Source organism: Mustela erminea, chromosome 8 (genome assembly GCF_009829155.1).
Source record: "Mustela erminea isolate mMusErm1 chromosome 8, mMusErm1.Pri, whole genome shotgun sequence".
Taxonomy (NCBI): Eukaryota; Metazoa; Chordata; class Mammalia; order Carnivora; family Mustelidae; genus Mustela; species Mustela erminea.
This window is the reverse complement of record NC_045621.1, coordinates 37913773-37940125: the sequence shown is the minus strand read 5'-3', so window position 1 is coordinate 37940125 and position 26353 is coordinate 37913773. Positions and strand designations below refer to the sequence as shown.

At 41.5% G+C, this 26353-nt stretch overlaps 1 protein-coding gene across 1 annotated transcript in view; it reads right to left on the bottom strand.

Annotated features, from left to right (window-relative positions):
- FBXO36 (F-box protein 36) overlaps positions 1-26353 on the bottom strand; it is a 93834-nt gene that overhangs the window by 5381 nt on the left and 62100 nt on the right. Inside the window, exon 3 of the mRNA XM_032355083.1 lies at positions 8715-8887. Within this exon, the coding sequence (XP_032210974.1) occupies positions 8715-8887 (173 nt within the window). The remainder of the gene's footprint in view (positions 1-8714; positions 8888-26353) is intronic.

Genomic DNA, 26353 nt, shown 5'->3' with positions numbered 1-26353 from the left:
ATATATCAAATAATTTAATTTAATTTAATTTAATTTTTAAAAGTCAGAAGTTCAAGGAGACAACCTGGCCTGGAAACACACGTTTGGAAAGTATCAGTGTGTAAATACTATTTAAAGCCCTGGGGGCGCCTGCGTGGCTCAGTGGGTTAAGCCTCTGCTTTCGGCTCAGGTCATGATCTCAGGGTCCTGGGATTGATCCCAGCATTGGGCTCTCTGCTCAGCAGGGAGCCTGCTTCCCCCCTCTCTCTCTCTCTCTGCCTGCCTCTCTCCCTACTTGTGATCTCTCTCTGTCAAATAAATAAATCTTTAAATAATAATAATAATAATAAAGCCCTGGGATTAGATGCTATCACATAGGTGTGACGGTAGAGAGAGAAAATGCCCAGGGAAGAGCTCTAGGACATTCCAACATGAAAGCAGTCAGAAAAGCAGTTTCCAACAAGGGAGTCTGAGAATAAGGAAGAAAACCTGGACAGCAATCCAGTGTCTCAAGGCTGCTGAAAAGACAGGAATTTACAACTGTCTGGTGTTTTTGTAATATCGTGGGCAAATGGTAACCTTGACAAGAGGTTCCCATGGCAGAGTGGGGACTGAATGCCTGGCTAGAGTGGGTCCAAGAAGGGACAGGAGAAGACAAAGTGGATATAGCAATTATGGTCACTGTTTTGTTTTGTTTTTTTAAGATTTTATTTATTTATTTGTCAGAGAGAGTGAGAGAGCACATGGAAGACAGAGTGGCAGGCAGAGGCAGATGGAGAAGCAGGCTCCTGCTGAGCAAGGAGCCCGGTGTGGGACTTGATCCCAGGACGCTGGGATCATGACCTGAGCCGAAGGCAGTGGCTTAACCGACTGAGCCACCCAGGCGTCCCTATGGTCACTCTTTTGAGGGAATTTTGTTTGAAGAGCAGAATAGGGAATCAGGTCAAGGCATTTTTTTTTTTTAATGTGCTGATGGAAATGACCCAGTAGTGGGGGTAGGACTAGTGACAGGGACAGCTGCATGCGCAAAGTGGCTGAGCAGAGGAGCTGAAACGCACAGGTGGAAATGTGGCCTTGGGTAATAAGGAGGAGAACTTCTTACCTGGGACAGGAAGTTTACAGAGTTGATGGGCAGAGGGATGAGGGGAAGGGACAGCAGGGCAGTTCTCTGGTGACTCCTTCCCATTCCTCCATGAAATAAGAGGCCACAATATCAACTAAGAGCGAGGAAGCAGGGGACTTCAGGAGAGAGAAGAGGGTGTGACATAGACATCTTGGAGGGTAAAGGAGAGTAAGAAACTCAGTTTCTAAGACAGAAGGTATTTTATGTATAATGTCGTCTTTGGTTCTGAGTCGGTTTTTAATGCCAGACACGTTCAAAAAATATGGTCCCAAGAAACACGGAAAAAGAGAAGTGAAAGAATGAAGGCCTCTTGTTTCTAATGCTGAAGATGGGGAAGCAGGGCCCTGTGTTCCAGACAGCACACTCTTACGATCCTGCCTGCGGGTAGAGGCATCTTGATGTGTGTGCGGCTCCGTTCTGGACAGCCGGTTTGTACAGCGCAAGACGGCAGCATCTCCAGTCCCATATGGTCCCCTGAGCAACCGGCTCTGGCCAGCTGGACGTGAGGAAAGCAGTAGCCTTTACCATCTAACCTGTGGGCTCAGACTAGTATGAATAGTGCAACATCGAAGGGTTGATGCCCCCAACACTGGGTCATGGGGAAGCCCAGCTGCCTCCCTTATCTCTGGGAGGAAGGCCTGAACAATTACCAGGCAGCCTCCTCCCCCAACACACACACACACACACACACACACACACATACACACAGCGGACCTGCTGTCAGCTCCGGCCCTGGACACAGCCCTGCTCTGCCTGTTACTACCGCCATTTCTACCTGTCCCTCACAAGACGCACCCCGCCCTGAGTATTAGGATTGGAACCCACCCCAGCATTCAAGAGCCATCTAAAGGGGAACAGTGGATGCCCCTGATTTCTGTCCTCCTATTATGGGCCACCATTTCAGCCCACCTGGCCTGTAGCTGACACTTACTCCCCTCCCCACCCCTAGTCCCAGGCAACCAAGCATTCTCTCTAGCACCACCCAGGGCCTTGCCTTGCTCTCCTGCATCCTAACTTCCTTCTAGGGAGGGGGAGACACGTCAATGTCACGTCTATTTCAGGACACCATTACATTCCATTTTAAGAAGAAATCAGCCAGAACTTTTTACTTTTATACTTTTCTATATTTTTATGCTACTCTAAAAGTACTCTAATAAGGGAAAAGAAGGAATTACAAATAGAAATGAATAGTAAAAGAAGGCATAAGAACTTAAGATCCTTTCTGCATAAATATCAAAGCATAAAGTATTACACATTCACATAAAGGTTACCGGGACACAGCAACACTGAATCTTCTGATATTGACAGCCCCCCAAGCATTCTGATATTGGTTAGATCATTGTTATCTTAGCCCGTCTTCAATAGTCCTTCAAGGTCTAATTTCTCTATTCAGATCACAACATATTCTAAATATAAGCAACAAAGGGAAACTCTTAGAAAATGACTTAATATTTAAAAATTAATGGATCTTCCGATCCTCCTATAAAAAGATTTGAACTCTTAACACCAAGGTAGATAGATGACTACCCCTTTACCAGCACGATACATCTCAGGATATCAGTGTGCCTCATATAATGAAGAATTACTGAAAAGAACTATGAGATTTGGAGGGAAAGAAAAGAATTCTCAAAAGGGAGCTTAAACTTTCACCAGTGTAATTTCATTTGTGACTCGTATTTTATACTGGAAATACTTACAGTTTGTTTTATATTATAAATTGGTCTACATAATGCCCCCATTTAAGATGTCCAAACCCTGGGGCTCTTTGCTTGGTAGATGCCAGGCTGAGAAACACGAGGTATGCGTCCTGGCTATGGTTCCTGGGACTGTGAGCCAAGGCACAGCTAATCGTGGATTTAGCTCCCCCTGGTGGTGGTGCATGAACCTAACATACATGATGCTATCTAAAAGTTGAAGGGGATCCGAGGGCTTATCTAGATAAGACCCCTCCTTTTACAAATGGAGGAATTAAGGGTCTGTAAGAATAAGGGTGGGGCGCCTGGGTGGCTCAGTAGGGTGGGCGTCCGCCTTGCCTTCGGCTCAGGTCATGATCTCTGGGTCCTAGGATCAAGCCCTGCATCGGGCTCCCTGCTGAGCAGGGAGTCTGTTTCTCCCTCTCCCTCTTCCTCTGTGTTCTCTCTCCCTCAAATCAATAAATAATCTTTAAAAAAAAAAAAAAAGTGCTGTCCAAGACTCCTGGTGGGGAGTGGCTGACCAGGGAACAGAACCCAGCTATCTGTCTTCGTCCAATTTAAACACCTCCCCATACCTGTACACAGCGAAGCTAGGAAAACACCCCACCACTTCCACCCCCAAACTTCCAACCTTTCTCACAGTCTCGTGAGACCTTTTATCTGTACCATTTTAATATCAAATTCTTGGACTGGATTCAGAATTGGGTTGCTGTAAACACAAGCAAACACACAGATGCTGGCTACGACTCAGACCCGCCCACCGACCAGGGTGTGAGCTTCCCATCTCTATTTTCACCTGCTCCCCAGGTGCTTCGTCTACCTGGCCAGACATGGGAACCACAGTCATAGGGAGTCTGCAGCTGTCCCTGAGTCATGACCAAGATGAGTATGTTTATATGCCAATCACCATCATCGTCCTGCCATGTCTGGGCTTTATCCTTTCATCTAAGTTCTGAGTTCTTTCGGGTCTACTCTGCTCTAGTTTGCTGGAAAGGGATAGGATCAAGGCCTGGTGCTTCCTGGGCCAACACAGGTTTCCTCCTGGCAGATTACCTGGCAGGACTTTGGGTCAATCACAGAGCTGGCCCTCGGTTGCCTTTCTCGTATCCCATGACACGAGATTCACGTTTCGAGGGTGTGCTCATCTTAACAAAGCTCCCAGAGGATTCCTCTTTGTTGTTCACCCTGAGAAATACAACCAACCAACATCCAGGCTTTCAGGAACTCATCCATGAAGACTCCATTGCTGGGTAAACATAGAATGAGAGCAAGAATAGAGAGTGGGAGTTAAGAGAGGTGGGTCGGAAGCAGGACATTCCTAGGGAAGGGAACAGTATAAGCAAATGCCAAAAGCCCAAAAGAGCCTTCCCAGTGCATGAGAGATGGCGAGGAGAAAAGCCAGCAGAGAATCCTGGAAACAAAGATGGGTCAGGGAGTAGAAGGCCTAAACAGGCCCTTTAGGCGTGACAACTAAGGGGTTACTGTGAACGAGGCTGGGGACATTTAGTTATATTTCTGAGGCATGGCAGAGGAGGAAAAGAAGATGAGGAGGTTGAGAGTAGACTAGTGGCTTTGGGAATTTAGGACGTTATAAGACCAGTGATATTTTTGGAAATCCAATAAAACAAAAATTAAGAACCAAAATAAGATTGCTAACTTTTTAAATTTTTCCAAGTTTGGATAATTTGTTAAAATGATCAGGTTTTACGGCCATTATTTCATAAAAGAAGGGGCATTTGGGGACACCTGGGAGACTCAGTCAGGACACGATCCTGGAGTCCCAAACTGAGTCCTGCACTGGGCTCCCTGTTCAGCAGGGAGTCTGCTTCTCCCTTTCCCTTAGCCTCTCCCCTGGCTTGGGCTCTCTCGTTCTCTAAATTGCTCACTCCTTCTCAAATAAATAAAATCTTAAAAAAAGAAGAAGAAGGAACATTTTAACTCTTCCCAAAATAGGAAGGCCTAACCTCCAATAAAGGATGGTCATTTAGACTAGTTCATTTGGTAAAGCATGAAACCCTCAGTCACAGGGTCATGAGTTCAAGCCCCACACTGAATACGGAGCCTACTATTTAAAAAAAAAAAAAAAGATGATGATGATCATCATCATTTAAATGGAATAAACTTGGTTTGATAACAAACCCTTCATATCTCATTTACTTACTGTTTTCATTTCATCATGGATTATAAAATTCCACTCCCATTGATGATGCTAGTTTCCTGAGGGTGAACTACTTTGTAAACTTGTTTTGTTTTGTTCTGTTTTGTTTTCCCAAGGAGAAAAGGAAAGAGATTGGCTGCAAATCGAGTCTAGAGTTTTTGAATTCTTAAGGATGAGGCTGATTTGAAATTTCCGAGAGGAAAAAACAAATGAAAGAAAGATTTAAAAATAGGAACTAAGGGGCCTGCTTCCCTGCCTCTCCGCCTGCCTCTCTGCCTACTTGTGATCTCTGTCTGTCAAATAAATAAATAAAATCTTTTAAAAAATAAAAAATAAATTAAAAAAATAAAAATAGGAACTAAATGCAATATAGAATGCCAGACTGGTTCCTGAAACAGCAAAAGGACATTAGTGGAAAAACTGATGAAATATGAATAAAGTCTGTGGCTTAGTTAATAGTATTTTATCAGTATTAATTGCTGAGTTTTGATAAATATCCCTGGTTATATAAGATGTCAGTGTTAGGGAAAGCTGTGAAGGGTATATGCAAACTGTGTGTATTATCTTTGCAACACTTACAAATCTAAAATTATTTGTAGGAGCGCCTGGGTGGCTCAGTCATTACACGCCTGCCTTTAGCTCAGGTCATGATCCCAGAGTCCTGGGATCAAGCCCTGTCTTGGGCTCCCTGCTCAGTGAGGAATCTGCTTCTCCCTCTGCCTCTGCCATCCCCCCTCCCCTGCCCCTCATGCTTGTTCTCTCTCTCTTTCTCTCAAATAAATAAATAAAATCTCTTTAAAAAAATAAAACTATTTGGGGCGCCTGGGTGGCTCAGTGGGTTAAGCCGCTGCCTTCGGCTCAGGTCATGATCTCAGGGTCCTGGGATCGAGTCCCCCATCGGGCTCCCTGCTCAGCAGGGAGCCTGCTTCCTCCTCTCTCTCTCTCTGCCTGCCTCTCTGCCTACTTGTGATCTCTCTCTGTCAAATAAATAAATAAAATCTTAAAAAAATAATAATAATAAATAAATAAATAAATAAAACTATTTGTAAACAAAAAGGTTTTTAAGGCCACCTAGGTGACTCTGATTCTTAATCTCAGCTCAGGTCTTGATCTCAGGGTCGTGAGTTCAAGCCTCGCATTGGGCTCTGCACTGGGTATGGAGCCTACTTTAAAAAAAAAAAGCTTTTTAAAAATAACAACAACCCAAAAGAGAAAGGAGATAAGTGGCAGACTAAAGTCCCTTGACTCAGACCTTGGAGCCAGGTGGCAGGCAGCACTGGCCTCTCCGAGGAGAGGAGCACCTCCCTCCCAAAGGTCAGAGGAAAAGGGTTAGAACTTGGACACAAATAATTTGCTAATAAATTTGCCTGCAGAAATTTGAAATGGAAATTTTTTTCTTTTCATTTCAATTGAAATGGAAATTTTTTTCAAGGAGGCAAATAGCAAGACAAAACAAAGTAATTGATAAATGTAGGTGAAAACTAAGTAAATGGTATACAGGTAAAATACAGACTGAAGACAGAAATGAGAAGTAACGATTACATGGAGACCATTTTCCATCTTCAAAAAATTCTGCTCTGCAAGGATACCGAGAGCTGAAATCAGCAACCCAGAAAAGGCTTCCTTTAGAACACCAGGTAAATTACGGAGGATATTTCCAAGACAGCACTGAAATAATGGCAGGACGCAAAGAGGGAGCCATCGAGAGCGGGAGGGAGCCATCGAGAGCGGAAGGGAGCAACACCTGGGGAGAAAACAGTTGCTCTGCGTCAGGAATAAATTACACAAGACACCGCGGTTGCTGCCACTCTCTGACGAATCCTTCCATTTCATTTTGGGAACAAGCGCAGGCCCTGGCAGAAGTTTTCAATAGATCCTGACTAGTATATTCTTGTATTTAAAATACTTTTTCATTGAAAGTAGGAATAATCAGCTTCTTATCAGCAGCAAATCTTTAATACATATTTTAATGGAAAAAAATATATAGTGATTAATTATAATACTCCCTTCTGGCTCTCCATTTTTAGGGGGAAAACCAAGTAAAAACATAAGTTTTTATCCTCAAAGAGGATACATGAAATAATATAGGTTATATTATTTAAAATGTATATATATCAAGAAATATGATGGCATGATTGTGAAAAAAAGTGTTGTTCTTTTAGGTAATAAGATTATGAATTAGGGGCACCTGGCTGGCTCAATCAGTAGAGCATGTGACTCCTGATCTCAGGGTCCTGAATTCAAGCCCCACATTGGGTCTGGAGCCTACCTATAAATAAATAAATAAATAAATAAATAAATAAATAAATATAAATAAAATAAAAATGGGTGAATACAGTCTTAAAGATTTTTTTAAGCATTTTATTTTATTTTATTTTTTACTTTTTTTTTTTTTAAGATTCGATTTACTTATTTGACAGAGAGAGAGGGAACACAAGCAGGGAGTGTTGAAGAGGGAGAAGCAGGCTTCCAGCCAAGCAGGGAGCCCAATGTGGGGCTCGATCCCAGGACCCTGGCATCATGACCTGAGCCGAAGGCAGACGCTTAACCAACTGAACCACCCAGGAGCCCCAATATTTATTTATTTTTAGAGAGAGATGGATCTGATGCATGTGAGGGGAGCGGGAGAGTGAGAAAGAGAAAGGCAAGCAGACTTTTGCTGAAAGTGGAGCCCTGTGCAGGACTCAATATCATGACCCTGAGATCACAACCTGAGCTAAAACCAAGAGTCAGATGCTTAACTGACTGTGCCACCCAGGCACCCCATGAATAAATGTCTTAAAAAAAAAAAAAGATTATGATTTAATTCATCTTGGGAAATGTTGCATGCTCTTTTATAAATGGTCATTGCCCCAGTATATTACAACTAAATACCAAGTTAGGTTTCTTCTGTTTCAAACAAAGTCCAACTCTAATTAATTTAAGCCAAAAAAGGATTTCATGGAAAAACGATATGTGCATTTAGGAATAACTAAAGGGGCAGGAATGAAGGCATCTTCCAGGATACAGGGAGAGGAACCAACAACAGTGGTTGCCTCAAGGCCCTGTCATTGGGTGAAATCCGCACCAAGTGCATCTTCTAATCTCATCATTCTGCTGAGGATTTAAAATGGTGTGAGAGAGTCTATTTCGTCAGCCTGGGCCATGGAGGAGGACAAGGCACTGACTGTGATGAGCAATTTCCCCCAAACCATCAACATTGTGAATAGGTAATTCTGCAAAGGGCTGTTAATGGAAGAAATGGAGACTGATAGAAGACTCACTACTCCATGCCTTCTTTCATGTGGCCATGCCTCCGCCTGAACTGTTGCCTGCACTTGGAATGCCCCTCGACCTGAAATGCCTCTAGTCTTCCAGACCACCTCGTGAGCTCTTATTTTACCTTGAAAACCCAGAAAAAAATAACTCCTTCTGTGAAGCCTGGCAGAGGAAATCACTTCGCACTCTTTGTGTACCTCATACACACATCCTTTGTTGAACTGCTCACATTATACTGTAATAATCTGTATCTGTTAGGGCCTCTCCTGTTAGACTATAAGTTTCTTGAGGGCAGGAATAATGTCTTTTCATGTCCGCTACCTCTGTGCATAAAACAGTGCTCATAATCAAGTAAGTATTCAACAGATGTTTGCTGAAATGAATGCAAACAATAAACTATGAGGAAGGAAGGAAGGAAATAAGAGAGGGAGGGAGGGAGGAAGACGAACTTTGAGGAAGCACAAGAAAAAACCCGCATAGACACAAAATAATTATCTGTTACCTGCGCAAATCTGCGTGACGTTTGAGAAAGCCTGGCAATATCTTCAAGATCCAGATAAGAAATGATATTCAGGAGCAGATTGTCTGAGAGCCGTTCAAGGAAGTCAAATTTACCTTCACATAAATTGAAGACATAGTCTAATATTCTTGCACCAAATATTAAGGCAATTTGGACTGTAATTCAAAGAAACCAACAAACCAACAAAGTTACCATGTGCAGACAGGTAAAAACTATGATCTTTATCAGTAAGTTGTGCTATAAGGCATTGTTCCCCAGGGAGTAATGTTGGATTATTCCCACCTTCACCAAGCTGTCTCTGGTGATGTGCATTTGTGAGACATTTGTTTTCAAGCACTATCCCTGCCATGAGATTGGAACCTCCGAGGGACACTCACTGTTTTAACCCAGTGATGAACCACATCCCCTTGACTTCATCAACACCAAATTCCAGTCCAGGCAACTGACTCCCAGCTCTATCCTCACTGTCACACTGTATGGGCAAAGATGCTGGTCCATGTGGGTTTTCTACGACCCTCCTTCTCCCCACATTGGTCTGAAACATATTAATGTCTCTTAATGTTAGCTGATTTTTGTTCCCTTATTGTTATACATTGTTTCTCCACCAAACTTTCTTTTTCCCTCTTTCCCTTCTTTCATCCCTACCTTCACATAATGGAAAAAATATATATAGAAGCGATGAGGAAAATAAGTGGCTAGTTCATGAAAACGGAGTTAACTTTTGCCTGATATTTTCTATACTTTTCAGTTATTTCCAAATTGGAAAACAGTTCCAAAGAATCAACCAATTATAATGGTCTATGTTAAATATGTTCAATGCAAGAAAGTTCGTTTGTTTCTTTTTTGAACTCAGTTCCCTTAAAAACAACAATTATTTTATTAATTCCCATTAATAAATGGGAAACCATGTTTGGAAGGATACATATTCAAATTTTAATAGTGGTTAAATCTGGGTGGTGACTTTCATTTTCTTTTTGTTGTTGTTGTTCATCTGTATTTTCTCATCTTTCTACAATAAACCTGTGTAACCAGTGTAATTTTTTTAGATCCAAGAAGGAAGGAAGGGGGAAAGGAAGGAAGGAAAGAAGGGGGGGAGGGGAAAAAGGAAGAGAGGAAGGGAGGGAGGGAGAGAGGGATGAAGGAAGGAAGGAAGGAAGCCCTGTACCTCCTCATATGAGGGAGGAAGACAGGGTGATGATGGAGTAAGCATGCGGATTCCAGTGATCCCAAAGCTGGGAACTTTCTTGGTTTCTTGAAGCTCCTTTTTTCCCTTCTGACTCTGAAAGCATCACTAAAACTAGCCTTTCTAGATACTTGTTCTTAGAAAAGAGAGCTCCCTATTCTACATGGACTAACTTGCTCCTTCCTGCAATACCCAAGATTTGGGAACCACCTTCCTTCCTCGGCCTGGAGCGTTCCGTCCGGAGCAAGTAGAATGGTGCTGTCAGGAACCCTGGGCTCTGGGCAGAAGTCAGCAGAACTGTGATTCAGCTGGTTGATGGGTCTCTGATTTCGGGATGGATGTGGGGTGAGGGCCATGTTTATGTCAAAGCTCTAATTGTGCAACTCAGGAGAGCCAGGTATATAAGATTTCTCTCCAAAACTGGTTAGTCCAGCATTCCAAAGGCATTAAGGGTTTTAGTGGCTTCTGAATTCCAAGTGCTTCCAATTCAAAGCACTTCTGGAGTCCAAGGGCTTTCCAGAGGGAAAAAGAACCCTGTCAAAACTTCAACTCTAAAGGATAGGTATCATGGAGAACTCCCAGCCCACCAGCAGAATAAGAAGAAAAGGCAATACTTAGTTAATGGAGGGAGAAAAAAGCCCTAGTATAAAAACATCCCTTAATATAACTGGAGATGTTTGTTCATTTTTAAATGCCAGGAAAACATGTTCAGTGCATCTTTAGATGTATTTTATGAAGCCTCTACCAGTAAAGTTCTTAAAATGTAAAAATTATAAAAGGATGTATACACCTAGGGATGTAATGTGACAGTTTCAAAGTGTATGGGTGTTGGGGTATCTAGAAAAGTATTTTTTGTTTACTTGTATTTTTTATGTGGCCAACACTTACTTCTTTTGAAATAAGAAACAAAAAAGTTAAAACAAAATCCATTTTGAAAAATAAAATCACTACCTTCCTGTTGGACTGTGTGTTCACCAACCTCCAAGATGGCTCCACAGAATCTCTTCTCCTGGATTTATTTCTCTGTGTTTCCATACCACACTGAGTTAGGGCTGATCTATGAAACCACTAAGATATCGTCTAAATGACATTCCAAGTCTTTATCATAAAAGACAGTGGGGATTCTGCCTTGCTGCTGCCTCTTGGATCACTCCCCCCGGGAGAAGCCAATACCATATACTAACAGGGCTCAGCAGCCCTCTGGAGAGTTCCATGGGCTAAGAAATTGAAACTTCCTTCCTGGCTACAAATGACACTTTTTCGTCAGCCACGTATGTGAGTCATCATGGAATCAGAGCCTCCAGATGACTGAGGCTCCATGCAACACCACACGAGACCCAAAGACTGAGTGAAGCTGCTCCCAAATTCCAGACCCACAGAAACCGTTTGAACTAATAAACATTTATTATGGTTTTAAGCCATTAAGTTTCTGGGGAGTTTGTTACACAACAGGAGACAATAAGGATTTGGGTACTTCCAAGTGTTATGGTGCCATAATGGATGTGGGAGTATCTTTGAAATTGGAAAGTGTATGGAAAATTTGAATGAGTTTGAGGAGGGTGTTAAGTGCAAGGCTGAAGAGCTTTCAACAAATAGTATAATAAATAAATAAATGGCTGGTTAGTAGAAGCTTGGTAGACTCTGAGGAGGCTTTACGGGCAAGGGTTTAAAGGAAAGTGAAGAAAATATGATTAAAAACTGGAAGGTGGGAGACCCTTGTCATGTAGTGGCAGAAACATTATTGCCTACTGAGATATGTGAAGTAAGAAATAGACTTAAGGGGAGGTGATTCAGCTACGTAGAATTCCAAGTGTTGAACATGCTATCTGACTTCTTCTTGCTGCTTAAAGTAAAATGTGAAAGCAAAGAGAGAAGCTAAAGGAGTTTTCTTAAAAAGCTGCCAGGGATCTGCTGGTTTTGAATTTTCTCTGCCTCCTCAGATGGCAAACAATGCTAAAATTAAGAAATGGTTCCAAGGCAAAGATCAAATCCCGAACAAGCTCAGGAAAACCTGGTATGAAGATGAAGCTGAGTGGAAAATGCTTTGTTAAGGACCATTCAGTCGGGGCGCCTGGGTGGCTCAGTGGGTTAAAGCCTCTGCCTTCGGCTCAGGTCATGATCCCAGGGTCCTGGGATCGAGCCCCGCATTGTGCTCTCTGCTCAGCAGGGAGCCTGCTTCCTCCTCTCTCTGTCTGCCTCTCTGCCTACTTGTGATCTCTGTCTGTCAAATAAATAAATAAAATCTTAAAAAAAAAAAAAAAAGAACCATTCAGTCAAATGTTAGTGCTTCCAAGAAGCTGAAGGGTATTGCCACTCGGGAGTCAAGAGCAGAAAACCAAGGCAGAGAAGGGCTTATTTCAAAAAAGGTGTGCAGGTGTGGTTTTGCTTAATGGAGTGAACCCCAAAAAAGTCAAAGACAACTATGACGTTTTTAAGAGAATTCTATGGGTAGGAACACTGCTTGCCAGCTTGAACTGAAAGGGTCAGAGGCAGTGCAAAAGGAAAAAGACTCCAGACACTCAAACTCCTACAGGCAGGAAGTAGGCTGAGAAAACGAAACCCACAAAGATGGGTTACCTTTTGTGGACAAGGAGGATGACTCAGGATGGATCCAAGGGTCCAGAAGGTAAAACCAAGAGCCATGAAGAATTAGTAGAGCTCTTGAATTCTCATCAAGAACTGATAACCTCACTGAACTCTACCTCTGAAACTAATAATACACTGTATGTTAATTAATTATGTTAATTAAGTTGTCTCATGCCTGTCCCACCATTACATGTCAGGTGAAGAGGGACAGAAAACTTGTCTAATTTACAGGCTTCATATCTATAGGAGCTATCCCTGAGGAACTGCACTTAAGGCCTTGTACCTGAGGTACCCATCCACCTATGGACTTGATCATGTGATGAGATTTTGAACAACTAAAGATACACCACAAGAAGAAAGAAATTTACATAGAGAACACCTGGGTGGCTCAGTCAGTTAAGCGTCTACCTTTGTCTCAGGTCATGATTCCAGGGTCAGAGGACTGAGTCCTTCATCAGACTCTCCACTTGACAGGGAGCCTGCTTCTCCCTTTCTCTTTGCCTCTCCCTCTGCTTGTGCTCTCTCTCCCTCTCTCTGGCAAATAAATAAATAAAATCTTTAGAAAAAAAGAAATAAAAGAAAAGAAACTTACATAAAAGGAAGGAATAGAATTTCAGAAGCAATGATGAAGACAGAAATGGCAGTAAACATGGGCAAATCTGTATTAATCACGTTTGAAATAACAAACTGCCAGAGTTGTCAAACAAGGCAAATCAAAACGCCATTTCACAATTATAATTTAAGGTAAAGGTTGAGAATGTAAATATTCTAAGGTTCTTGATATTCCAGAGGCAGATAGAAATACCACACAAAGGAAGGAAGGGAGGGATAGAGAAAGGAAAGAAGAGAAAGAGAAAGGAAGGAAAAGATATATAAGAATAACTTCCAAAATAGTTGCTCTATAATCAGCTGGAGATTGGTTCACAGTGGAATGAAACAGAAAACTCATTTTTTTTAAGATTTTTTTTTTAAGATTTTTAAAGATTTTTAAGATTATTTGTCAGAGAGAGGGAGAGAGAGCGAGCACAGGCAGACAGAATGGCAGGCAGAGGCAGAGGGAGAAGCAGGCTCCCTGCCGAGCAAGGAGCCAGATGTGGGACTCGATCCCAGGATGCTGGGATCATGACCTGAGCCGAAGGCAGCTGCTTAACCAACTGAGCCACCCAGGCGTCCCCAGAAAACTCATTTTAAGGTGACTTAACAAGTAGGGGTTTGTTGTTTCCTCAGTTAGTGTGTGGAGATGGGCAGTAAAGTCTGGTGCAGGAGCTCCGTTATGTCATTAATGTCTCTGGGTTCTTTTATCTTTCTGTTCCACATTCTTAAGATGTGGCTGTCACCCTCAGCGTCACTCTAAGATGGTCTCTGTCTCCTAGACATCATAATTATGCCAGTTAAAAAAACTCTCAGATAAATAACACTTGCATACACACACACATACACACACACACACACACACACACACACACACACACTTCTGGCTATCCTATTTATACAAGACACACTTAAAAATAATAATATGGAGAAGCAAAACTAATAGGATGGGAAAACATAGACCAATTCAAACCAAAAGAAAGCTGATACCGTTATATTACCAGACAAAACATATGTTACAGTAAAATTCTCCATTGGAGATAAGGAGGAACCACCAAGGAGTAAATTCACCTGGATGATTTAGTACTTCTAAACTGGCATACCCCTGTGGCCCCTGGATGGCGCAGTTGGCTAAGCCTCTGACTCTTTGTTCCTGCTCAGGTCCTGATCTCAGGGTTGGAAGATCAAGCCCCACATCAGTCTCGCATCCAGGAGTCTGTTAAAGTTTCCCCCCTCACTTTGCCCCTTCCTGTGCATGCTCTTCTCTAAAATAAACAAGTAAATATTTAAAAATAAATAAATAAGCTAGTATACCCCAAACAAAATACAGAGCAAACACCGATAGAATTATGAAGAAAAACATTATAACCCTCCACTACAGTGGGAGATTTTATAACCCTCGTATTGATACTTGATATATCACACAGAAGTGAAGTTATAGAATATTTGAGTAACACTATTTAAAAGTTATTCAGTGGACATTGCTGTAGAAAGACAAAGATCAAATATTAGTGAGCTATGCATCCAAATTTGAAAAAAAATGGTTACCTCCCTCAATTAGAAGAAAATAGAAAGATAAGAGCAAAGATTAATAAAATAGAAAAAAACAGTGAAGGTAATCAGAGAAACAGAAGAGTTGATTTTTTTAAAAGATTAATAAAATAGATAAACTTCCAAGAATAAATAAGAAGAAAAGGACAAAAGCATAACTCAGTCCTATTAGGAATAAATATATATATATATATATAACTAACTTCAGCAGGGACTTAGAAAAATTGTTACACTGGGGCACCTGGGTGGCTCAGTCGGTTAAGCATCTGCCTTCAGCTCAGGTCATGCCCCTCATCAGGCTCCCTGCTAGGCAGGGAATGTGCTTCTCCCTCTGCCTCTCACTTGTGTTCTCTCTCTCAAATAAATGAAATCTTGAAAAAAAATTGTTACACTAACTAACTTAAAATTAGTCCTATTGCTGGGGCGCCTGGGTGGCTCAGTGGGTTAAGCCGCTGCCTTTGGCTCGGGTCATGATCTCAGGGTCCTGGGATCGAGCCCCGCATCAGGCTCTCTGCTCAGCAGGGAGCCTGCTTCCTCCTCTCTCTCTGCCTGCCTCTCTGCCTACTTGTGATCTCTGCCTGTCAAATAAATAAATAAAATCTTTAAAAAAAAAAAATTAGTCCTATTGGACAATCCTTCAGAAATATATAATTTATCAGTTCTGACTCAAGAAGAAAAAGAAAACCTGAGAGACTATAACCAGTAAATAAACTGAATCCACCGATCAGATTAAAAAAGGCAAACCTCAAGTAAAGCTTCAGATCCTCACTGCTTTATAAGTGAAACTTACAAGCTCTCAGAGAACAGACAATCCATATTTTACTAATTTGTTCCAAAGAATAGAAACAGAAGGAAACTTCCCAATTAAATTATGAGGCTACTTAAACTAGCAACAATGGTAGGTAAAAAACAAAGTTGCATGTGAAAAATCACTTAGGAATATATGTGGCACAAATTCTAAATACAACGTTAGGAAATTGAATCTATCAACCCATCAAAAACATAGATAAATTGTGACCAGTATAGTTAGTCCTGGGATAATCCAAGAATGGAATAACTTCGGAAGACTATTTAATATAGTTTGCCATATTAACAAATAGGGGGAAAAATGATCACCTCAAAAACCGGGGGAAATTATTTCATATAATTTTAACACCTATTTATGAATAAAAACTCTTAGAAAATTAATAATAAAAGGGAACTTTTTTAATTTGATTACCTGGTATAGACTAGTTACCAGAAACTTAGTAATAGTAGCAATAATAATAACAATAACTAGCATGTGACTCTGGGGCTCAGGGTCATGAGTGTAGAGCTTACTTATATAATAATTAGGTGTAGAGCTTACTTATTGGGTGTAGAGCTTGCTTATATAATAATAATAATAACAGTAACATCAATTTGTACAGTATCCAATATTTGCCAGGTACAGCTCTAATACACACACACACACACACAGTACATATATACCATCCATAGAGTCATTTGTTTCTCACAATAACTCTATGGGAAGGGTACCATTATTACTCCCCTCTTAAAGAGAAAAAGATGAGAAATAGGGAAGTGGTTTGCCCAAATTCATGCAGTGAGAAAGGTCACATGGTGAGAACAAGGACTGAACCAAGTGGTGTGCTCCACTGTGCTTCTCCTAACCATGATGTTGTATCTATGGCCTTTCATATCAGGCGTGATGAGAATGCCCACTCTCATCACCGACTCTAGTCAGCATTGTTTTGGAGATCAAAAATAAGTAAGTAAAAGACATAAAAATACATTGGGGTTAGAAAGCAAGGACAAACTGTCCATATTGCAGGTGATCTAAATATCAACATATTCTACCGAAAAATGATCAGCATCACTTCTCTATATACCAGCAACAATTAATTCAAAGTGATGCCTTAATACACATTTGTCTTTTGACCCAGTAATCTCACAAACATATATTGACTAAATATGAAATGACCCATGCACAAGGTTATTCATCTTGGCAGTATTTGTATTGCCACAAAATTGGAAAGAACCCAAATTTCATCGCTGGGATTCTGGGGCACTCACACAAAGAAATACTATGCAGTTGTGAGAAAAAAAAGGAGGAAAAGGAGTAGGGGGAGGAGTGGGAAGAAGAGGAAGAGGAAGAAGAAGATCTTTAAAGGCACGAAGTGATTTCCAGGATATACTGGCGGAAAAGTAAGCTGTAAACAGTATGGATAGAATGCTACCATTTGTATAAGGGGTGAGGGACTATAAATATATATATATATATATATATTCATATATATATTATGTAATGAATAAATATTATATTTATATTATATGTTAATATTTATATAACACATAAATATTAATTTTTATTATTGTAAATATATTGTTATATAAACACACACACACATATATATGAGATTGTTTATATGGCAGAGAGAATCATTGTAAGGGTATGTAATAAATACAAGGGCTTAGCTTAGGGCAAGGCAAGGAAAAGGTGGGGCAGAGAGGAATGAAACGAAGCCTCTGAATGTATACTGTTCTACAATTTTGACTTTGGAAACACACAGGTTTTATATAATCCTAAAACTGCATTTTAAGGGACACCTGGGTGGCTCAGTCGGTTAAGCATCTGCCTTCAGTTCAGGTTATGATCCCAGAGTACTGGGATCAAGTCCCTCATCAGGCTCCTTATTCGGTGGGGAGCCTGCTTCTCCCTCTGCCTGCCACTCCCCCTGCTTGCGCTCTCTCTCTCTCTCTGACAAATAAATAAATAAAATCTTCAAAAAAACTAATAATGAGGGGCGCCTGGGTGGCTCAGTGGGTTAAGCCGCTGCCTTCGGCTCAGGTCATGATCTCAGAGTCCTGGGATTGAGTCCTGCATCGGGCTCTCTGCTCAGCAGGGAGCCTGCTTCCTTCTCTCTCTCTCTCTGCCTACCTCTCAGTGTACTTGTAATTTCTCTCTGTCAAATAAAGAAATAAAATCTTTTAAAAAAAAAAAAACTAATAATGAATAAACCCCCTAGCAAGGGGTCATGAAAAAAAGGGAGAAAGCACAAATAAACATTATCAAGGAAGGAAAAAAAGAATAGCACTACAGACACAACAGCCATTGAAAGAAGAGGATATTATGAGCAAAATACACCAACATATTTGATAATTTGTATAAAATGAAGTAAATGTGACAAATGTTAACAAATGTTAACATCTTTTGTTAGTGGTATTGGGTGTAATATTATCTTCTTTTTTGTAGATTTAAGATATTTCTGAATTTTTTTTTTTTAAGATTTTATTTATTTATTTGTCAGAGAGAGAGAGCGAGCGAGTGAGAGCGAGCACAGGCAGACAGAGTGGAAGGCAGAGTCAGAGGGAGAAGCAGGCTCCCCGCGGAGCAAGGAGCCCGATGTGGGACTCGATCCCAGGACGCTGGGATCATGACCTGAGCCGAAGGCAGCTGCTTAACCAACTGAGCCACCCAGGCGTCCCAAGATATTTCTGAATTTTAAAGAAGGGCCATATGCACCCCAATGTTCAGAGCAGCAATGTCCTCAATCGCCAAACTGGAAAGAGCCAACATGCCCTTCAGTAGATGAATGGATAATGAGGATGTGGTCCATATGTACAATGGAATATGACTCAGCTATCAGAAAGGATGAATACCCAAATTTTGCATCAACATGAATGGTACTGGAGGAGATTATGCTGAGTGAAATAAGCAAAACAGAGAAAATTATCTTATGGTTTCACTTATTTGTAGACCATAAGGAATAGCATGGAGGATATTAGGAGAAGGGAAAAATGAAGCAGGAGAATTTGGAGTGGGAGACAAACCATGAGAAACTATGGGCTCCAGAAACAAATGGAGGGTTTTAGAAGGGAGGGGTGTCAGGGGATGGATGAGTGTGCTAATGGGTATTAAGGAGGGAATGTATTGCATGGAGCACTGGGTGTTCTACGCAAACAATGAATCATGGAGCACTACATCAAAAACTAATGATGTACCGTGTGGTGACTAACTTAACACAATAAAAAAAATTTTAATAATTTAAATAAAAATGTAAGAAAATTTTTAAAAAGATATTTCTGAATTTTAAAGCTTATTTATTTATTTAGACAGAGACAGTACAAGCAGGGGAAGCAGCAGGCAGAGGCAGAAGCAGGCTCCCTGCTGAGCAGGGAACCCAGTGTGGGGCTTGATCCCACCCAGGACCCTGGAATCATGACCTGAGCCAAAGGCAGGCACTTAACCGACTGAGCCACCCAGGTGCCCCAAATTTTAAATCTTTTAAAGAGCAAGGTATAGGATACAATGTACAAGATTCTTCATTTTGTGTTAATGTATTTTACCATTTCTGGAAGGATATATAAGAAAACTGCTAAAGATGGTTGTCACAGAACCTGGGAACATGGGGCCAGAGAGAGACTTACTTCTATTCTAAAACCTCTTTAAACTGATTTAACTTTTGTATTACTATGTGTGTGGGTTCCCTTTTTTTAATCTCAGAAAATTAGTTAATAAAAAAAGTGATAAAATACAAGAAGAGTGTTGCTGAGATCTGCCTTCCCTGCTCTGTAGCCCAGAGCCAGGCTCCCACACTTCCTCCAAGTGCTTCTGCCTCCAACACTCTCCCACTGTACCTTCATCCACAGGCCCCCATCCACCATGGGCAAAAACTAGAAATCCAGGCTGAAGTCAAGGAGTAGCTGATTCTTGAGGACAGAAAGAAGGAAGGGGAGCAGGCTAAGAGGTGGTAGGTAGACCCAAGAAAACAAAGTTCCAGGTCAAAGGCTGAGATATGGGCTAAGTGTAGAAGGGACCCGGAGAAAATGCATCATGGGTCCACGGCATGGGACTGACACAGATTTGGGAATAAGGTAAAGCCAGTAATTTCCCACTCTCTTGTTTCTGTTGTACCAACATCCCCAGGACCTAGAACTCAAGCCAATATTCCAGGATTGTTAGTATTGATAGTATTATCAATTTTCTGTTATTGTCCCCCATTTCAAACACGCAGTTCTGTTTTTTTTTTTTCATAAATTATCTAAATGTCCAAGAAAATTTCAATTCTTTGCATCTAAACTATAACTCCCCGTTTCCTTTTACAAGCAGGAGCAGAAATAAAAAAAACTTTGTCAGTCGGTTCAGAAGATACAGTTGTTGAAGTCATTTGGTTTTATCACAGGGATTTTTGTGGATTGGCCTAAATACTTAACCACCACTTATAACTCATTCAAAGATCAAAGCAATCAACTTTAGAGTGGACTTAAGTTGGAAAACAACTTATTTTTAGGTTGGATTCAACCTCAACTCAGGAGTCAGCACTTTCAACGGAGTTTACACAGGCACATTTTTGCTTTAAACTCAATTTTAACAATATTTCCAATAGCTAATTTTCTGGCAATTCCTACTTCTTTAACTTAAGGGAAAAAAAAATCCATAGATGTTTCTTCAGATTTTTAAAGGTCTCAGAGGAAAAGAAATTAAACTTCATAGACAAGTGGACAAAGAATACAAACGGGCAAATTACAGAAAGGATATAAATGGTAATTAAACATGACAGGACGCTCAACTTACTAGTTATCAGGAAAATGCTAATTAAATATAACACTATTTTCACCATCTGACTGGAAAAGATGAAAAAGAATAGTAATACCTAATTAGTGATGGCAAAGGTGCAAGAAAACCGTATCCTGTCGGATAGAGTATAATTAATACAGCAGTTTTTTGGAGCCCTGTCTGTGAGGACAGTGAAGTAATTGGCATTTTATGCAAATTTTGGATTACTCAAAGTAAAAGTAGGGTGACATCAAAATATTAATGAAGTCTCATTTTATGAATAAATGCTGAAATAATATAAGTTGCCCACTTTAAAATTCTTTCAAAACTAGCATAATTAGGGGCCCCTGGGTGGCTCAGTCAGTTAGGTGTCTGCCTTCAGCTCAGGTCATGATCCCAGGGCCCTGGGATAAGGTCCCACATCAGGCTCCTTGCTCAGCGGGGAGCCTGCTTCTCCCTCTGCCTGCCTCTCCCCCTGTGAGTGCTCTCTCTCTCTGACAAATAAATAAATAAAATCTTAAGAAAAAAAAAACCTAGCATAATTATAAAGCTCAAACAAATTAGAGATCATGGCATCCATCCCATGGCAGGCCTACTCAGACTAGCTAACAGAAATATCATTGCTGGTCAACTGACCCTTGGGCTACAGATTCAGTAACAAAATAAAATACTCAAAATAAAATACTCTATCAAAATTTATAATGTATATTTTTTTGGTCCCAGTAATTCCATGATGAGGAATCTATGTTACTAATATTCTCACCTAAGAGTGCAAAGATAAATATGCCCCAGAATGTGCCCAAAGGCTTCTGAAAATGCCCGTCAATGAAGAACTGTCTATTTCTACCAAGAAACACCACACAGCCTTGGAAATGGACAAGGTATTTCTTTATGCATGCTAACAGAAAAAAAATTTCACAACATATAACAAGTGCAAAAATTAAAGAATTCAAGATTGTGTTTTTGTAAACAAACATGCACAATCCCAAACAGAAAGAATTCAAATGCAAGAGAAACTATTTATAGCGGTTATCTCTGGGGAGTAGAGCTTGGAGGAAGAGAGAAGGAGTTTTCACTTTAAAAATTTTAAAAACTATAATAGCTAGTTGTAGGTGTTAGGCAAATTCTTAGCCTTCATTCAATTACTCCTCGTAAGGACCCTATGAGCTAATGCTGTTATTATTCCCATTATCAACAGTTGAGGAAACTGATAACCAAAGAGATTACATTAGGGGTGTCTGGCTGGCTCCGATGCGGGAGCTTGCTGCTCTTGATCTCAGGGTTGTGAGTTCAAGCCTCACTGGATATAGAGATTACTTAAGGGTGCCTGGGTGGCTCGGTGGGTTAAGCCGCTGCCTTTGGCTCAGGTCATGATCTCAGGGTCCTGGAATTGAATCCCGCATCAGGCTCTCTCTCAGCGGGGAGCCTGCTTCCCTCTCTCTCTCTGCCTGCCTCTCTGTCTACTTGTGATCTCTCTATCTGTCAAATAAATAAATAACATCTTTAAAAAAAAAAAAACCAACAGACTAAATCATTTGCCCAAGGTCACACGTGTAGCGCATTTGAAGCCAAGATTTGAATAGAAATAATCTTTATTAAGCAACACTCGACTGCCTGCTAATAGTTTTCTGTGTACGTATGTATGAATGGCTTTTTAAATAAATTATATGAATTTTGTCTCTTAAAAAATGCACCTGGGTGGCTCAGTCATTAAGCTCAGTCATTAAGCATCTGCCTTCGGCTCAAGTCATGATCACGGGGTCCTGAGATGGAGCCCCACGTCAGGCTCCCTGCTCAGCAAGGAGCCTGCTTCTCCCTCTCCCTCTTTCCCTGCTTGTGTTCCCTCTCTCACTGTCTCTCTCTCCCTGTCAAATAAAAAAATAAAATCTTTAAAAAAAAATGCAAATCTAGGGTGCCTGGCAAGAAGGGCGGAGTCAGAGAGGAGTCCGAGATGTGACCATGGAAGCAGTATTAGAACAAGAAGGACTGGACAGGCCATCATCACGGCCTTGAAGGATGGAGGAAGAAACCAGAAGCCAAGGGATGCAGGTGCCTCTAGAAGCTGGAAGGGGCAAGTAAACAGATTCTCCCCTAGAGCCTCCAGAAGGAAGGCAGTCCTACTCACACCTTGAGTTTTGCTGGATGAAACTTCTGATCTCCAGAAATATAAGACAATAAATCATTATTATTTAAGCCACTACACTGGTGGTAGTTTGTTACAGGAGCAATAGGAAACCACTACAATTATTAATTACTAATTTAGTAATGATACACTCTGTTTTCAAGATTACAGGAATTCGCCTACCTGAAAAATGTGTATTTTGCTATGGGCTGAACTATGTCCTCCTGACCGCCCCCAAATCTATACACTGAAATCCTAAATGCCAGAACCTCTGGAGTATGACTGCACTGGGAAAAAGGATCTTTATTTATTTTTGAAGGTAGGCTCCACAGCCAATGTGGGGCTTGAACTCATGACCCTGAGATCAAGAGTCAACATGCTCAACCAACCGAGTCAGCCCCCGCCCTCTCCCCCGGGAGAAAGGACCTTGAAAGGTGAGGCTAACTGGGTCATATGAGTGGGCTCTAATCCATTCTGACTGTTGTTCTTAAAAGAGGAGGAAATGTGGACACATGGAGAGATGCCAGAAGTGGGCACACACACACAGAGGACAGGCCCTGTGAAGACACGGTGGGGTGGCCATCTGCAAGCCAAGGAGAGAGGCCTCAGAAGAAACCAACCTTGCCAGCACCTTGAGCCTGAACTAGCCTCCAGAACTAGGAGAAGGTCTATTCCCGGTATTGCAGTCATCCAGTCTGTAGTACTCTCATGGCAGCCGAGCACACTCATGCAGTTTTATGTGATGTGTTCCTCCAGAGCTGCTTATAACTACCATAAGTATAAATATACTAGTAAGTTCTGGAATTTACTCCTTGTGTTCTTATATTAATTTAGAGCCATGAAAATAAAGTTTGAGCACGGTAATTTTGTTATTTAAACAATATTCCTTCATCAGAAAATGTATTTTCATTCATTTTAACAAACATATACTAACTGCCTACCATGAACCTGATCTTGAAAAAGGATTGATTAATAAGATGTGGTCCCTGGGCTTGAAAAACTGTCTTAAAAGTATCAGTCTGGTAGTGTGACCAGACTTGGTGTAAGGGCTTTCTTCCCCCTCTGGAAGAAACCATTGATGAGAAACCTGAACTCTGTTAGGACCAGATTTGTAATTAAGAAGGATCTGTTGTAGAATTTACCTTGTCCCACTCCCTAAGAGTTCTCTCAAATAATTCATACAGCAACTATTTACAGAGTTATGTATTGCTCTAGGTAGGTGCCAAAGACCCACTGGTAAGTAAAGCAAAGTCTTTACCATAAGGGAATTTACATTCTAGTGATGGAGACCGACAATAAATGAACAAATAACATAGATTATATCATGCGGTAAAAAGTGTTATGAGAGATCCGGTCTTCCAGGTTAAGGAAGAGGAGATTGTTATTTTATATGGTAGTCAGGGAAACACTCTCTAATAAGGTAGTTTCAGCAGACGTCTGAATGAAGAGCAAATCATGCGGACATCTGGGAAAATATATTCTTAACAAAGGGAATAGCAAGTGCAAAGGCCCTGAGGTAGGAGCATGCTTGGTTTATTCAAGAAGCACCAGGGAGGCCAGTGTGCCTTAAATAGAGTACACAAGAGAGGAGAGTGGCTGAAGATCACTACAAGATTTGGATTTTTACCCTAAGTGAGATGGGAAGCCACTGAAAGTCTTAAAGCAAATAAATAATGTGATCTGATATATGTCTTGAAGGGCTGATACTGGCTACTGTGACAAGACCACACTATTGTAGGGCAAGGGTAGGAAAAGTGAGACCAGTTAGAAGATTAACTCAATAATCTGGTTGAGAGGTTGTTGTTGGTTGGACCAGAGTTGGAATTGGTGAGAAACATTCTGTATTAGTTATCTACTGTTGAGTAACAAATGATTACCAAATTTACCAGCTTAAAACAACAAACATTTATTTTCTCACAGTTTCTGAGATTCAGGAATGTGGGAGTGGGTGGTTCTGGCTCAGAGTCTTTTTCTCCTGAGGTTCAGTCAAGACCTTATGTGGGTCTGCATGATTTGAAGCCTTGACAGTGGTTCTAGGGTCCAGATTCAAGAAAGCTCCTGAATATGGCAGCTGACTGAAGGCCTCAGTTCCTCATCACATGGGCCTCTCCACAGGACTGCCTTGAGCCACAGCAGCCAGCTTCCCTCAGAGCAAGTGAGAGAAAGAGGGAAAAGAGAAAAGTCAGACGTCGTAGTGTCATTTATAACCTAACCTCCAAAGTGACACAACATCAGTCCTGCCAGATTGTACTGGTCACACACGCTGACCGAGTACAGTGCGGGAGGGGATGACACAAGGCTGTGAACACTGAGAGGTGGGCATGTTTAGGAACCATCTTGGAGGCTGGGAACCACGGTTCAGATTCTGGTTTTGTTGATGGATGACATCAAGCATGTGAGAGAAAGAAAGAGACCAAAGCTAACTGTAGGATTTGGGCTTTTTCTTTTTTTTTTTTTTTTTTTGGCAGGAGGGAAGATCAGGAGCTATTTTTGGACATGTTACATTTGAGAGCCCATTAGAAGTAACTCAAGTGGAGATGTCAAGGGAGCAGCCAGATAAAAATCTGAGTGCGGAGTTTCTGGGGAGATGGGCCAGCTGGAGATATCATTTTGGGACTTGTCAGTGTATGATGGCATTTAAAGCCAGAGCCCAGATCCAATCCCCCAGGAGTTAAGCCCAGACAGACAAGAGAACAGGCACTGGAGCTAACCCTAAGCCCCCAACGGTTAGATTTGCCGAGAAGAGGAGGAGCTGACAAGGATGCTGGGAAGGGACCAGTGAGGCAGGAAAAGAACCAAGAGCTTGGTGCTCCTGGAAGCCAGGAGAAGAAAATGTCCCCTCCAAGTTCAGTGCTGCTGAGAGGTCAAGGAAGTAAGGGTGACATGGTTCCAGTCCTCTGCCAGGACACCAAGGGTGACCCAGATTCTAGAGACCTATCATCAGTGTGTACCATATGAGTTGGAGAGGAACTTCAGGTGAGAAAAACCTTGGGGGGGGGGGGATCTTGGGAATATGATAAGAAGCGAATGGGAAAAATCAAACCAAGTCAAACATCAATACTTAAAAACAGCAAATAATGATTATGAGTTGACTATGTAGTGTGTGTGGCTCTAAATATGGTTCAGGTGTCAGATCACTGAATGCCCACAGCGACCACATGGAATACCCGTTTTTTCCCCAGGTATGAGGAGAAAGTGGGCTTACAGAGGGAGTCAGGGTCAGCCTGTGGTCACACAGCTGGGTTGGGGCATCAACAGTTCAAATTCTGGCCACTGACCGCTGAGCCTTTCACTGGGCCCAGTGCACGCCTCTTCTGCTGTAGGGATGCCTTCTGAGGGATTCCTTAAGGACCAAGGAGGAGGAAGGGGAAAATAATATCGCTGTCTGGAGTTTTCTCCTCTGCCAGAGACCCGGATGCTGTAGAAGTCTAAAAAGTGAAACACAGGTGCCTTTGAACTTGCCAGGTGATTTAATTCAGTGTCTCAGTGCTACTCCTGTCCAGAGGCCACCAGCCAGTCCTGAGACTGCAGCTCTCAGACTGCTATCCTATTTTATTTTACTTTTATTTGCTTTATTTTATTCTATTTTATTTTATTTTATTTTTAGAGATTTTATTTATTTACTTGAGAGAGAGCAAGAGTGAGAGAGGGCACAGAGGGAGAGGGAAAGGCAGACTCCGGCTGAGCAGAGAACCCCACGTGGGGCTCGATCCCAGGACTCTCGGAAATTACTATCTGAACGGAAGGTTGATGCTTAACTGACTGGGCCCCTCCAGCTGCAATTTTAAAAGTCCCACCTTATTGCCTATTTTCCCAGGATCAGGAACCCCACAAGTGTTATCCCCAAGCCACTGTTGCCCCACCCCCCCACCCCTATATCCTGGCAGGGGGCAGGGGTGTGGGAGGTATCTGGGGCAAGCAAGAGACTGTACTCAGAACACAAGTAATGCCAATGTCCCTTGCCAGATTTTGTGATTGGAAAATCACATGGTCTGTCCATGAATATTTCTTGCTTAGACATAAGCTTTGTGGTAGTTACTACTATGCTC